At 39.2% G+C, this 14,113-nt stretch overlaps 1 protein-coding gene across 1 annotated transcript in view; it reads right to left on the reverse strand.

Annotated features, from left to right (window-relative positions):
* The window catches only part of CFAP54 (cilia and flagella associated protein 54), a 209,517-nt gene that overhangs the window by 42,057 nt on the left and 153,347 nt on the right, over positions 1–14,113 (reverse strand). Inside the window, exons 52-57 of the mRNA XM_074941863.1 lie at positions 12,859–13,028; positions 5,614–5,716; positions 3,892–4,030; positions 2,493–2,650; positions 2,109–2,294; positions 663–789 (exon numbers count right to left, since the gene is read on the reverse strand). Coding sequence (XP_074797964.1) covers positions 663–789; positions 2,109–2,294; positions 2,493–2,650; positions 3,892–4,030; positions 5,614–5,716; positions 12,859–13,028 — 883 coding nt within the window. The remainder of the gene's footprint in view (positions 1–662; positions 790–2,108; positions 2,295–2,492; positions 2,651–3,891; positions 4,031–5,613; positions 5,717–12,858; positions 13,029–14,113) is intronic.

Genomic DNA, 14,113 nt, shown 5'->3' on the forward strand with positions numbered 1-14,113 from the left:
TCATGCACTGCTAGTTACACTAGACAAATGAAGCAGAATTTATTTGTTCATTAACAGCTCACACACAGCATTAAACATTATAACTTATTTTATTGAGAGAAGGAATATTGGCCCAGATTATCTCCTATTCTTTTTTAAAAAATGTTTAGTTACCATAACAACTGTTCTCTGAGATGACTCCCCATGGGGATCCATACATTAGGGAGTTGGAATATATATGGGCAATTCTCAGAGAATAAATGCTGTGTGTGGCACTCAGCATGGTATTGTTAACTTCTGCTTGGAAAGAATGAAGGTTATTAATTTAAAACTACACATTGCACTTGGCAGTTGTAAAATAAATGGATATGTGAATGCAAATTATATGGAATACAGTAACATGCATTATACAAAACTATAATATTTATGTAAAAATCATATTTTTAAAATGTTTATGGTTGTTGTAATAGTTGTACCTTGTCCGTATAGTTGTTTTGCTATTTGCAATGACTGTATCCATCTACTGAAGATTTCAGAAGGAAATATTTTCCTTACATTTTTACCATTACTTAATGAAAAATTGATGTAATTCATACCCCTCTGGTACTATTTCAGTTAATCTGATATTAGTTTTCAACTATTCATCAGACCCATTACTTCAACAATGTACTTGATTTTCTTACCAATTCTCATTTTGACTTTTGCCAGTACGTTGATAGCTGGCAAGTAATTATTTTTCAAAGGAACCACAGGACTTGTCAATGCAGGGTCTTCTATGCACTGTTCGATTGGTTCTCCAAGGGTAAAAATCTAGTAAAAATGTATTTTATAAAGATAATTATACACAATACAAACCATGTGATCCATATTATATACATCCAGGTTGCAATTCTGCACTTTGAATGTATACAAGGGTCTGCGCTCATAGATCCAAAGACCCACTGACTGACTTCATTATGTCTTATGAAAGCGCACTGAAGAAGGGCTTGATACTCCTGAACTGCTGAATTAACACCAAGTGTCCTCTCCATTGAGAAGAACGTTCCTCTAAGTTGGGTACTTCAAATTGTATCCCAGGTGGGACAGACACAAGGTCAATGAGCTCATGATCAGGTTTACAAGTCTCAGCCTCTGAAACAGGATAAGGGCTCCAGAAACAAATTCCCTCACACCAGAAAGTCATCAAGAAACAGAACCACTGACAACTTAGTTCTGGAGATGGAATGCTGCTACTGCCAGATTTGGAGAAAAGATCTTGAAGCCAGTGAGAGATTGTCTCACAATAATATAAATTCATGTGCCAAAACTACAAGCACTGTTGACATAGGGGGAGTCAAGACAATTAGGAACTACAGTTATGCAGGCTGTAAAACTATTCAGGTTAGCAAGTTCCAGAGGTGGAATTCTAAGAGGACAGAGTGGTCCATTTCATTCTTGATCATATAGGTTTGGGGACATAACAATTTAATAGTTTAAGCCACTGCATGTCTACACTTAAGGAGAGAGTTTAATCTGAAAGCTTCTTTTGTGAGCCAGTATTGGGAGTGGGCAGAAAATGAAGAAGGGCATGTCTACTTCCAAATAATGAAGAAATAGCATATTGCTATAAGCTTATGTTACAGGTGTTATGCCTTTCGATGAATTTTAACTGTATGTAAAATCACTTTATTTACACCATTTCAGTTTATTTTTGTGAATATCTATAAATACTAAATATTGCTATTTTATACTTGATTTCTGGTTTGGTTTCGGTCCAGATTTTCAGAGGTGTGGAGCACTCTTTGACTTCAGTGAGAGCTGTGGGTGCTCAACATCCTTGAAAATCAGGCCATTTATTTCAGTACCTACATAGGGATTTGGGTGCCTAAGTGCTTATCCATTTCAAAATGACACAGGATAGTATTCAAAGTACAGATTATCTACATCTGCATCTAAAACCTTTGTTGAGTCTGTAGGAATTTGGTAAGGTCTAATTTTGTACATTGTATAATCTGAAGGAAATTGGATTATATGCCCCCTTTCTTTCCAATGAGTTGCTAAAATAGTTTCCAGAGTATGTCACAAATGAGAAGAGTATGAGAAGTTTGCAAATCGCATGAAACTAACATAAATCACCAACATGCCCTCACCTGTTTAATGGTAAATTTGTGAGCCAGAATTAACAAATTTAATCGTTCGACTGCAGAAGAGTGATGCTCTGTGTCCTCATCCGTTTGTGTTGTCAATATGTCAGCCAGCAGAAGCATACTTTTCACTAGTGTTAAAGAAGCCATTGGGGAAATAAATGGCTTTTCTTGGAGTAAATTGATTATATCCTATTTAAACACAGATAAAATAAACCAATTTAACCAATGTTATTGTTTGTTTATAAAGACACAAATAAAATGAAAAAGTATGTTTATATTCACATTATCTAAGAGGTATTAACTATTTCAGGATTATTTTGTCCTGGCAGCAGTTTTATTTGGCAAAAACCAAAAAAATTAACAACTGTTCTTTGTTTTCATTCAAACCTGCAGAAGAAGCTTAATGCCGGTCACTGGGCGCCTTTCTTGCAGGTCAAGTATAACAGCTTGCACCATCACTTCAGCCTGTGTCTCAATGTCACTGAAGGCCTCTGCTTCTATTATTACTTCATTTATTAGACTTGAGCAATCATTCATGTCATTTTCTAAAACAAATAAGGGGATTAAAAATAAAAATAAGATTAAAATTTTACAGTACCTTTCTCTTCCACACTTTAAGGTTGCATCCACTCTGAAAAATGACTATAAAAGTGATATAATGGGCTTCCATGTTTATTGTGTTTCACTGATTTCAATATCAAATGTGTTCAATTTACAAGAAAAAATGGTTTGTTTTCAAATTGTCAGCATTGCCAACACACACAAGTTGGGTTCTTTTCTTCTGAGGCATCAGTACAAGTAATGAAGATTCTGCAAGCCTGAGGATATTCTCCAATTACACCTGCTCAACTCCACTATTGTCTTCAAAAATCTTCTGCCAGTTACAACTTTGAAACTCCATTATCCTTTATATGGGCTGCACAGGTGCAATTCAGAGCAGAGTTGGCCTGCAAACCTATGTTAGTAGAGATGATACTCATGCCAGAAAGACCACAGCGTATGAGCCCTTGTTGAGCTTGTACGACTTGAACTAAAAAAATTCAGTCTGGAATCAATAAGACACAATAAATGTTCCTGTTTTACAGTCACCTTTCAGAGTGGAAGTAGAATTATATATAAATTGTAAATACATAATTTTAACATATATGTTAATGTACATGTATACATAATGCAATATAGTTAACACCAATACATCATTGTGTAACTGATGAAATATTAACTAACAATCTTATGTACAAAAAAAATTCCCTAGCAATTCTGTGCAATTAGTGGCATAAAGTATTTTTATACTGTCATGCTCAAATGCCTGGAAATAAAAGAAACTGGAACAGAACATTTCCATTTATGGGAGCTATATAAAGTCAGCACAGCAGAGGCTTATTTGAGGTTTGTTCAAAATAGAGATATGTAGCAGCAATAAATTTTAAAAATTAAGTGTGCCTATTTAACTTAATTGCTTTAAAGCACATCAATTTTTTTATTACATACTTGATTTTTCAGAAGGTAATGAGCATTAAATGAGCCTTCTTTGATTTAATGGCTTATACTTTATAAACTAGAGGGAAAGACCAAATTCAGAAACAGAATATTTTCCTGGCTGTATTGGCTGAATTCAGTATAAACAGCTGTTTACTGATAGTGCTAACATTAATATTTTATTATTTGTACTGTAGTAGAGATTGGGATCAGAGGACCATTATGCTGGGCACTATACAGACACCCAAGAACATATGGTCCCTGTCCAACAAGTTTACAATCTAAAATACTAAAGCAAAGACAGTAGTACCTTTCATGTCACAAATGCCACGGATCTGCGCTGTTAGTGCAGTCACTAATGCCATGCGACATCTCAGCCACAGACGTATGTTCATATGTTCTTGTGCTATTACATTGCAAGGCAGCGGAGTACTGTCTACATAAGAATCCTGGTCATATTTCCAAAGTCAATAAAAAAAAATTATTCTGTGAATAAACTACTTTAATACAGACAATGCAGAACTGTTTGTGTTAGTTTATGTATTTGTTAGTATAATATAAATCAAAATAATACAAATATTTTAAAAATAGCATAGTTATAATTAAAAAGTTTATTCAGTTTGGCTCAATCATTTTTATTACAGATGTCAAATTATGATTTATTAAGTTAAAACCCGATGAAATAATGAAATCTACAATGAAAATTCAACTGTGGTAATGTGAGAACAAATAAATATGTAATATGTGTAGAATATGTGCCGGTGATGAGCACGTGATAAATTCAAGGACCAGATGATAAAGAGCATTTGTTATACACTTTTGATCACCTCATCTGCAGTCTGCCCACTAATCCACTGAGACTAATTCTAACATTTCAGATGTCTAAGGCACCTCAAGCAGTTGTCTTCCAAAACAAAACCTACCACAGAGTTCAGGCTCCCAAGCCAATCTTTTATACCACCTCCAATCCATTACAAATAGCTTTTCTTGAGACTGTGTTCTGCAGCCCAGATGTCAATGGCTTGTGCCATCAGAACACAAGAGATGAGCATGGCCAGAGCTTGTTGTTTAGCTAGTATCACAATTATATACTTCAACTCACATTCTGCTTTTAGTGACACCCATTCAACATAAATGGCTTGCATGTTTGCAAAGATTGATGAAAATTAGATATAAGGCTGGATTTTGACCTTCAAAATCAGTTTCCTTTAATGATATTGTATGTTGAGAGCCTTAACAATTACTGCAGTCCATCTTACATTTTAATTGTCACTGCTGGAGCTACAATATGTGGGACTGTCAAGATAATAAAAGACCTCAGTCAAAATTCTGTCAATCCTTAGACAAGTATTGAGAATTAGGAGATTTGATCAGACACTCTTCTAATTTTAGATCTCAGTGGTGATGTGTACTTCTCTCTCAGGCTCTTCCAGTGAAATGCTCTCACTCAATACATTTGCTTATACAATTTACGTATAGTAAAGTCAATCACGTATTTATTACATAGCATCCAAAAGTGTCTGAAGAGGTTTGAAGTTCAAATCTATATTTTACAGTATAAAAGAAAATCCTGGATTTGTATACTGTAGCACAACTACTGGGAGGAGGTTAGGTCAATACAACAAGGTATTTCTCTGGTGGTCTTTTTTCTTGTTTTGCTTTGCTTTTTATGGGATTTATAGGCAGAGGAAATGTTGATGCTAAAATATGCAACATGAAAAAGTATCCTAATTGCATTTACAATACTCCCACAGCATATTAACTACTATGATGGCAACTAAAAGTCAATGTTTAGCAACAGTAACCACACAGAGTTATCAGATATATCAGACCTCTCCTATACTAAGACTAAAAGTAAATTTAATACTTCAGATACCACTGCTTAATAGCTGTAGATAAATGCATGAGTGGTGATCACCGCACCACCATTTCTAAAAGAGGTTCAGCAGTGTGCTCAATTTGACATTTTGATGCAAGACTTTACATAGCAAGCAAACAATAATTTACAAAGTTAATCTGTATCAATACATACTCGATGCTCTGTTTGCTGTATATTTAGCTGAATATGTGGAACATTCTTCCTGAAAATGATTGCATCCTGAAGAAGTCGAATTGCAGAGAAAGCCAAAGCAGCACTGATAGGGAACATATTGTTAAAAACAAAAGTATGTATCATTTTATGCTTTTATGTAATCATTCTGATGTCTAGACCATTTCTGATTGTGAATCAGCAGTTATAGACTAGATTTTTCTTAATTAATACAAAAAAATGTATCTATAGCATATACTGAATTTACAAAAACAATGAGGAGTCCAGTGGCACCTTAAAGACTAACAGATTTATTTGGGCATTTTGTTGGTAAAAAACCCACTTCTATGCAGAGTTATTTCCTGTGGCCACCAAGCTCCCCTCACCCACCGCCTCCCCTCCCCCAGCGCGCCGCGTCCTGGCTCCTCTGCCTACCGCCAGGTGCTTCCTGCCGCCAAACAGCTGTTTGGCAGCACTTAGCGCTTTCCAGGAAGGAGCGGGGAGGAGACAGAGAAGAGGCAGGGCAGGGGCGGGGATTTGGGGAAGGGGTTGGAATGGGGGCAGGGAAGGGGTGGGAAGAGGCGGGGCAGAGTCAGGGCCTCATGGAAGGGGTGGAGTGGGGGCGGGGCCAGGGGCTTTTGCATCTTTGCATGAAAAGGTGTCGGTAATACAGCCCTTCGGCCAATGTACTAATCCTCATGTGGTCCTCATGGTGATTTGAGTTTGAGATCCCTGGCTTAAAGTCAGACAAACCTGTTAATAGAGGCTGTACCACTTTCTGCATGCTAGGAAAGGAGAGGACACACCCTTCTTCCTTGGTATCCCTTTGTAACTATACCTCAGGCTTTTGCCAAGTCCCTGTAGAGAGGCTTCTCTCTTCCCAAGATTGAATCAAGAGACTTCCTTTACATAGTCTCCAGTAAGCAATCACATGGTATTTGGAAGTTGCCCCCTCACAATCATTCAACGTTGCTAGAGACTGATTTTCAGTAACCTTTAATATAAAAGGGCTGTAACAGGCACACTGAGAAGCACATACATGCAACCCAAGGCCCAGTGCTCTATGAACCACAGTACTGTGAACATCAAGTGTTCAAAAATCATCAGTCAGTGCCCCCCTCCCCCCGACATCATGAGATTGGCTTGAAAATAATAAATGATGGGCTTTTTTTCTTTGCCTTCTGGTTTCTGAGCCTGTAGACTGCACTTGGGTCACATTTTCAAGATTTTCTTTGCAACCACAAGGGCAATAAACTTCATTTTTAAAAAAACCTAAAAGGTAAGATTCTTGTGCAACCTCGTTCTAGCAGTTAAGGCATTAGGAAAAAACATGAGTGTTGGCAACACTCTAATTAAACAGTGCTTCTTTGAAAAAGAAAGAGAGGACTTACCAGCTACACTGATATTTTATGACTGAAAAGGAATCTCCAACAATTGCAAATATAGATGGAAATCCCACATTTTGTCAAAAGAATGAAGGTATTTTCAAGACAGGAAAATGTTTGGGAAACTGATCTAGTGGGAAAATCTTTTCCAACAAATGCTCTTGAGCCAGACATAGGCCTACCCTCCAGAGAATGTGCTCCTTGTAACAGCTGTCCCCAACTTTCTACTGAATCAGAGCTACAAGCAACAACGTCACATGTGTAGTTACACCATATGAGTTATAAGTATTTTTCCAACCTTCCCATCTTTCACCACATTTCTGAAACGTTATTGCTTTTCTGTGATATTGAACAATGCAAAGTATTTCCAAGCTACCATAACTCAAAAGGCAAAAGCTCCAACTTCTTGTTGGAAGGCATAAAACTATTCCACAAATTAATTGTTCAAAAATGATAAGCCAGGTTAATTTACACTGCGGCCTCTTTGCACAGCTCTGGCAATGTAAAGCTGCCTTAAAGTGAGAGTAAATATAATTTAAGGCCTCTAAATACTGTAAATAGGAATCAGACTGTGAAATTTGAAAAATGCTAGATTGAACGTTCTAGAAGACACAGTCCTTTATTTATGCAGAAAACAGACAAAGGATGAACAGCAGTATTCTAAGGTTACTCACATACTCCTACCAATATGTGTCAACTGCACACTGGACTGACTTAATTGATTCAGTACACAAAGAGCCTCAAACAGTAATGAAAACCAAGAAAGTGGTTTTGTAGTACTTGTGGCACCTTAGAGACTAACAACAAAAGCTTACGCTCAAATAAATTTGTTAGTCTCTAAGGTGCCACAAGTACTCCTTTTCTTTTTGCGAATACAGACTAACACGGCTGCTACTCTGAAACCTGTTTTAGTACTGTTTAGTCTTCCCACTCTTCCCAACTGAATCCTTAAAGACTGATTTGCCACCACTTTATTCCAGTTTTACATAATGGTGAAGAACTACCTACGTCCTGCACCTTGTGAGTAGTCCCATTGAGTTCAATGGGATTACTCTTGTGCATAAAGGTACTCAGGGCTATCAGTGTTTTTCAGGATAGGGACTGTAATGTGGAAGACACCCAGTGAGGCCAGTGATGGGGCTGGTATGGTACTGGAGGTGAGTTCTGCCTAGACCAGACATTCCAGTCCTTTCACTTGTTATGAGAATGGAAATGGTTCCTGAAGGAGGCCCTGGACTCCCTGAAGTGGAAAAAGAAGGGACTCACTTCAGAATCCGAGGTGGCAGCAGAGAACTATGAAGCCAGGGTGGTGCAGTACCGGGCAGCATAACCACAAATCAGGTTTGTGATCCATGATGCAACTATGGTACCGGCAGCAGCATTGAGGGTTTCCTAATCTGAGGTGGCGCAGTTACTTACGGTAGTCTCCGAGCCAACACTAAGGAGATTGAAGAAAGCAGTACAGGACTCAAGGTCACAAGGACCAAAACAGATCCAAATGTTGGCGGCAACATATGCATCACTTGTGTGATGGTTCCACATGGCACTGTTGGTCTGGATGGTTGGCAAGGGCGGTACCAAAAGGCTCAGCAGAACTTATGCAGCTTTGTAGGCCTCCAGAGTGGTCAGTACCAAAAGGGGCCTTTGCCCTCACATCCCCATGCTCAGCAATGATGGCTCCACCATCTGCACTGATGAAGTAACTGATCTCAGTGGCCCCAGAATGGGTACTAGAGTCAATGGCTTTGCTCATGAGATCCACTAAACTGCAGTACCAGGGAGCGGTCAGCCAAAGGGCACACTGTACTTTCAATACAAGACTGGCTAACTTCTGCAGCCAAAGAGTCCCGTACAGAGGAGTTTGATGAAGTCAAAGCTGTCCTCTTCTTAGGCTTCAGCAGCTGAGGGTGCTCCAAGTGCTTGTACCTCTTTGAAGACTGTCCTGGTTAGTGGAATTGTCACAGGGTTCACTTACCACTGCTGGCCACTGTGGGGAATAGCTCTGCCAGTCTGCACCCTCCCTCCAGTGGTGTCTTCTCCCATCTTGTCTCATTCTGCTGCCTCGCTCATTCCCAGATCTGCAGCTTCCTCTTCATGGCTTGGCCCTCCAGCCAGATCATTAAAGTCTTCCCCTCTGGAGAATTCAAAGTCCTTCCAGAGCCTGTTGTCTAGCTGGTGTCTCCACTGCGCTGTGCCACTACCCAGTGGCTGGTAAGGGAACCCAGACTCACCCTCTACACAGGGTTTCAGCCCAGGGACCCTATAACATGCAGCCAAAGGCTATATCTCCTTAGTCCTTGCTGCAGTTTCCTGGGCTTCTTCCTACCTTACTAGCTTCTCCCCTCCCTGGGTTTGCCACCCTCCAACTCCCTCTACTCAGGGAGTGACTGTAGCCTACTTCCTTGCAACCTTTTACACCCTTGCAATAGCCAGCTACTTGGCTATATACTGGCCCCACCTGTTCCTAATTAGTGGCCTGCTCCCCGGCTCCTCCTCCAGGTGCACCTGGGGGATTTAAATGGCCTGCCTAGCCACCTTAACCCCAGTGTGGGACAGATGCCCATCACAGGAATCTCCTCCTGTCTCTGTCTACAGGTAAGGCCAGGGGAGCACTTCTGAAAGGAGTGGTCAAGGAACTCCCTCAATCTGACTGATCTGGTTCTGATGCTGGGCAAAGGGCAGTCTCCATGGGGATGTATCTGAGATACTCTTATTTTGTTTCCTTGTTCTAGTCTTGAAACCCTGGCAGTCTGGATTGCTCTCCCTGACGTGGCTCTTACCCAAATACTTCAAACAGCAGGAGTCAGGGTCACTCATAGATTCACAGGCATTGGTTTGTGACCCCTGGAGCAGGGCTTGAAGCCAAGGGCCCTTGGCATAGGCTTCCCAAAGCCCAGATCCACTAACTATTGACATTAAGGATATAAAAGGAAAACAAAAAGAAAAGGAAAAAGAGGTCCAAGGAAACAAAATGAGTATCACTAACTACAACTAGGCTAACTACTAATTATCAAAAGCTAGAAAGAGGAACAAGTACACTCTAAGAACAGACAGTAAGAAGGAACTGAAGGATGGGCAGGGCAGTTCTGCCTTTTATACCCTCAACTCAGAGCAGGAGGCAGAGGTGTGGCACCCCTCTATTACTTGGGAAAACTCTCTGGCATTGGTGTGCAAGGCACACACACATCTAGTGTAATGGACATATGCAAACATTTGAAGATTAAGTACCGTACTTCCTTCCTGACCACTTTGGATCACTGAACCACCCATCTATAAGGCCGACTGAACATCTACCCCGCATTGGAGAGCCCCAAAAGATAATCAGCAAATGCTTGACACACACTGGTACCTCTGACACCGTAAAAAGAGGTTCCAGTCTGAAGCAAATTGTAAGCCAAGAGAGAAACAATACGTAGTTGGATACTGACAAGAGAGTTTCATAAAATTGACATAGCAATCAAAAGGGTAGAGCAGTCATTGCATACTGGTCAGTTATTTCTCTTGGGGAAATTTACAGCAGCATTAATCTGCTTGACAGGAACAGTGAACCACAAGGATTACATGAGGAGAAATGTCCACAGGCAGTCTACAAGTTCTCATTTCCGCATCTACACTAAATACCTTATTAACTCTGATACAAAAGCACCAGTCCTGCTGCCTGGACTTCAGGGAAACTTCTGTCTTCTTTTAAATAATCTAAAGAAAATTCAGCTGAAAGATTATATAGTTGTGCTATCTCAATGTCTTCAGTTAATTTGTGAATGTTTGTACAGCACTTTGAAGATGGAGAATGGTAGATAAGTCCAATGTATAATTAGTATTAGTCCATGTATTTAAGAGAAAATCTTCTCTTTGGTAGGCTCTGAGTCAAGGCTACATGAGGATTCAGCTGGATGACAGACAATTTATTAGAACACCAGAAAGGGGAATTGCAGTTCAGCATGATAATAGTGGGAGAATGGAACGGTAAACTAAAACACGAGTGATTAGCCCAAAAAGGGGTGACAAGCTAAGCTTAAATCTCTAGTTAACAGCCCACTGCAATGCAAATACTGTTTACATCAGATAAAAGATCTAGCTAAAGGGAAGAGGTAGACATTATCAAAAACAAAAAATACTGTAATAAAATCATCATTCTTATAAAAATAGATTAATCTATTTTATTTTATACTAAGCAGGAAAATTATCCCAAATTAAACATTAATGTGATATGAAGATGATTATACAGAAACTTCTATGAATAATTTGTATCTCTATTGTGCTTGATATTCCTAAAGTACAGGAAAACCTCAATTTTATGAAGGTCTCAAAGGGCACCAGAAATTTTCACAAAATTTGAGGTTTAGAAATTATGGGGAAATCTGAAAGTCATGAAAATACAACAGTATTCTACACAATACTATTAATTCAATTTAAAAATGCAAATATACTTCAGTGCAATTAATATCTAATTCATTCAAATATATTAAAGCTATATTAATACAATTAGAACAGCTCCAAAATCTAGTATTACAATTCAGATCTAACATCAATGAGTAAATCTGACGAATGTTCTCTTAGGCCAGGGACAAAGGCATTTTAAAATAAAACAATTTCATAAATTCAGAAAAAAAGATTTTGCAGAAAAAGATGTTCTCTCTATACTAAAATTATACCAAAAATAGGAAGGCATCTGCTAAAATTTGCAGACTCCTATTTTCAGTAAAAATCCTGGGTGTATTTTTTTAATTCTGCAAAATAATATATCACAAACACTCTATCTGGAGCAACTGATATGTCAAATATTGATTTTTTTAAATGAAATAGACAATAGAATCCTAATGCAATTTGCCATGCACACAAATGACCACACCACATCTTAAGTAGGGGTGGATATTGTCTGGCTTGCTGGGGGAAGGAGTATAGCACTTTATGGGTGCGGGATGAGAGAGAAGCTCAGTAGATGCTGCAAAAGTGAGTGGGTCAGCTTGGCAACGCTGACATGTCCCCCAGGAACTAGAAGGGCTTGGGAATTGATAAAGGACAAGCCTGGAGGGAGAAGCCCGTTTTCCTCAGACCAGGCTCAGCAGCACCCACCTCCTTCCTGTTGGAGGTGGCAAAATGCCAAATTTGGTCAGGATCTGCTGTGGGCTTTGTGCTAATTGCTCCTTTCTAGGGAGTCTGGGAAGGATGTTTTCCCTTACCACAAGATTGGCCACGGTAGAAAGTGGGGGGGCTTCACCTTCCCCACAGCAGGCTCAGGGAGAGCTTTGTTATGGTGAATAGGGAAGGAGTTAGGCTATGCTGTCACAACTCATTATGTAAGTGTGGGGTGGGTGTCCAGGGCAGGTACTCCATAGGGAAGTGACATAGTGACCAGATAAATGGCTTGGTAAAGGACTTTAAAAGGAGATGTTTGTTAAAGGAGTGGAACAGGGGAGGTTCAGGGCTCCTATGACTGGCACGGCACGGAGCCAACCCCCCTTCCTTATAGCCCACCTTACCCTTCCTTCGGGGGTGGGAGTGGCAAGGTCCCAGCAATGGGTTGGCTGCGGGGCCTGGATGGAAAAAAAGCAGGGAGGCTTGCGGAAGCCCTCAGGTAGATATTGAAATGATCATGGAGTTACCTGCACTGGACACTTTTATCTGCCGGGTAGTCCCAGACATCTAGTAATAAAGTTGCAGCCTGATTAAAATAATATCAAGTGTCTCCTGTCCTTCTTTTGGTATAGACAGGCAATTATTGTTGTTACTTCCGGTAGCTTTTAACGTTTGAAATTTATGAGTATCTTTGAAAGCAAAGAGGATAGTTGATTTTTTTTGGGGGTGGGGGTGGGGGGTTAATCTTACATTCAGCAAGCTGCAATGTATTCTGGTCATTTACCTGAAAGCAGTTTGATGTCTCTGCTGAGAAATAACTGCAAGCTGAAGCTTGGCCTCAATAACAGTCTCTAATTCTACAGCAGAACAGTGAGAAATCTTCCTGTCATATTCATTCTGTATGTTGGCTACAAGAGAGTTAAGCCTTTCTTCAGCTTCTGTCAATAAAATCCCCTACGAGAAGAACATCACAACATCATGTAATTTCAAGAAATAATACAAATAATAGAAAGACACTTAAAAAGTTCCCTGTTATTGTCCAGGACTTTCCATACTTTGAAATAGGCCCACATGAATACAAGGCACTATTTCTGTAGGCAAGATTATTTTTTTTGATCTGGTTATAAACTCAAAGAACAGGAAGTAGCACTGCATACTTAACTGGCAATATTGTAATTTATGACTCTAAGCACAATACTCTAATTTATTACTCTAAGCACCAGAAGATATAGTATTGTATATCTTAATAAAATATAATTAGAAATTATTCAGTTAAACATTTTTCATTCTTATCTTTATATCATACAGTTCAGGATTCAGTAATTTTCAATTGTAAATAAAATAATAAAAGAGCAATTGTTCATATTGAAAGAAACCTATTATCTAAATATAACCTCGTTATAATTAATGAGTACAGTATATGTCCTGAAAGTCCCTGAGTAGCTTGCAGGCCCTCGGATTCACATTAAGTAAAGCTGCAGGAGACCTTGGAAAAACCAGATCAGAAAGAAATTTCACTTTAAACTAAAAACTTGTCAACCTCAGGACTCTAGGAAGAGTTAAGTTAAAAGTCATAGGAACATGTCATGCCATCCGTTTTTAAGCAGAACTCCACAATGACCTCAAAAGGGTGCTCTTCTTAAAAATCCATGGTATGATAGGGCTCAAAGGAAACATCAGAAGCGTCAAATCTGTATTATGCCTCTCAAGTGTTTTGTAGTCTCTAAAAGAAGAGCACTCTTCCAACTCATTTAAAAATTATATGTGGCATGTTTTCAAGTATGGAGCAGCATAGTATTACTTTCTAGTTGCCAACTAAGCAACATAGGAATTGCCCTACTGCATCAGGCCCAAAGTTCATCTAGACAGTTATTCTGTCTCTGATAGTGGCCAACTGTGTCAGAGGTAGGTGTAAGAACCCTGCAGTGGTCAAATGAGGGATAATTTTCCCTCCCACCTCTGCATAGTTAGAGATTGGGATAAACCATGATGCATGAGGTTTAATATCTAAAATAAGCAATAAACAATTAGGTAAGGTA

This window comes from Natator depressus, chromosome 1, assembly GCF_965152275.1.
Source record: "Natator depressus isolate rNatDep1 chromosome 1, rNatDep2.hap1, whole genome shotgun sequence".
NCBI lineage: Eukaryota > Metazoa > Chordata > Testudines > Cheloniidae > Natator > Natator depressus.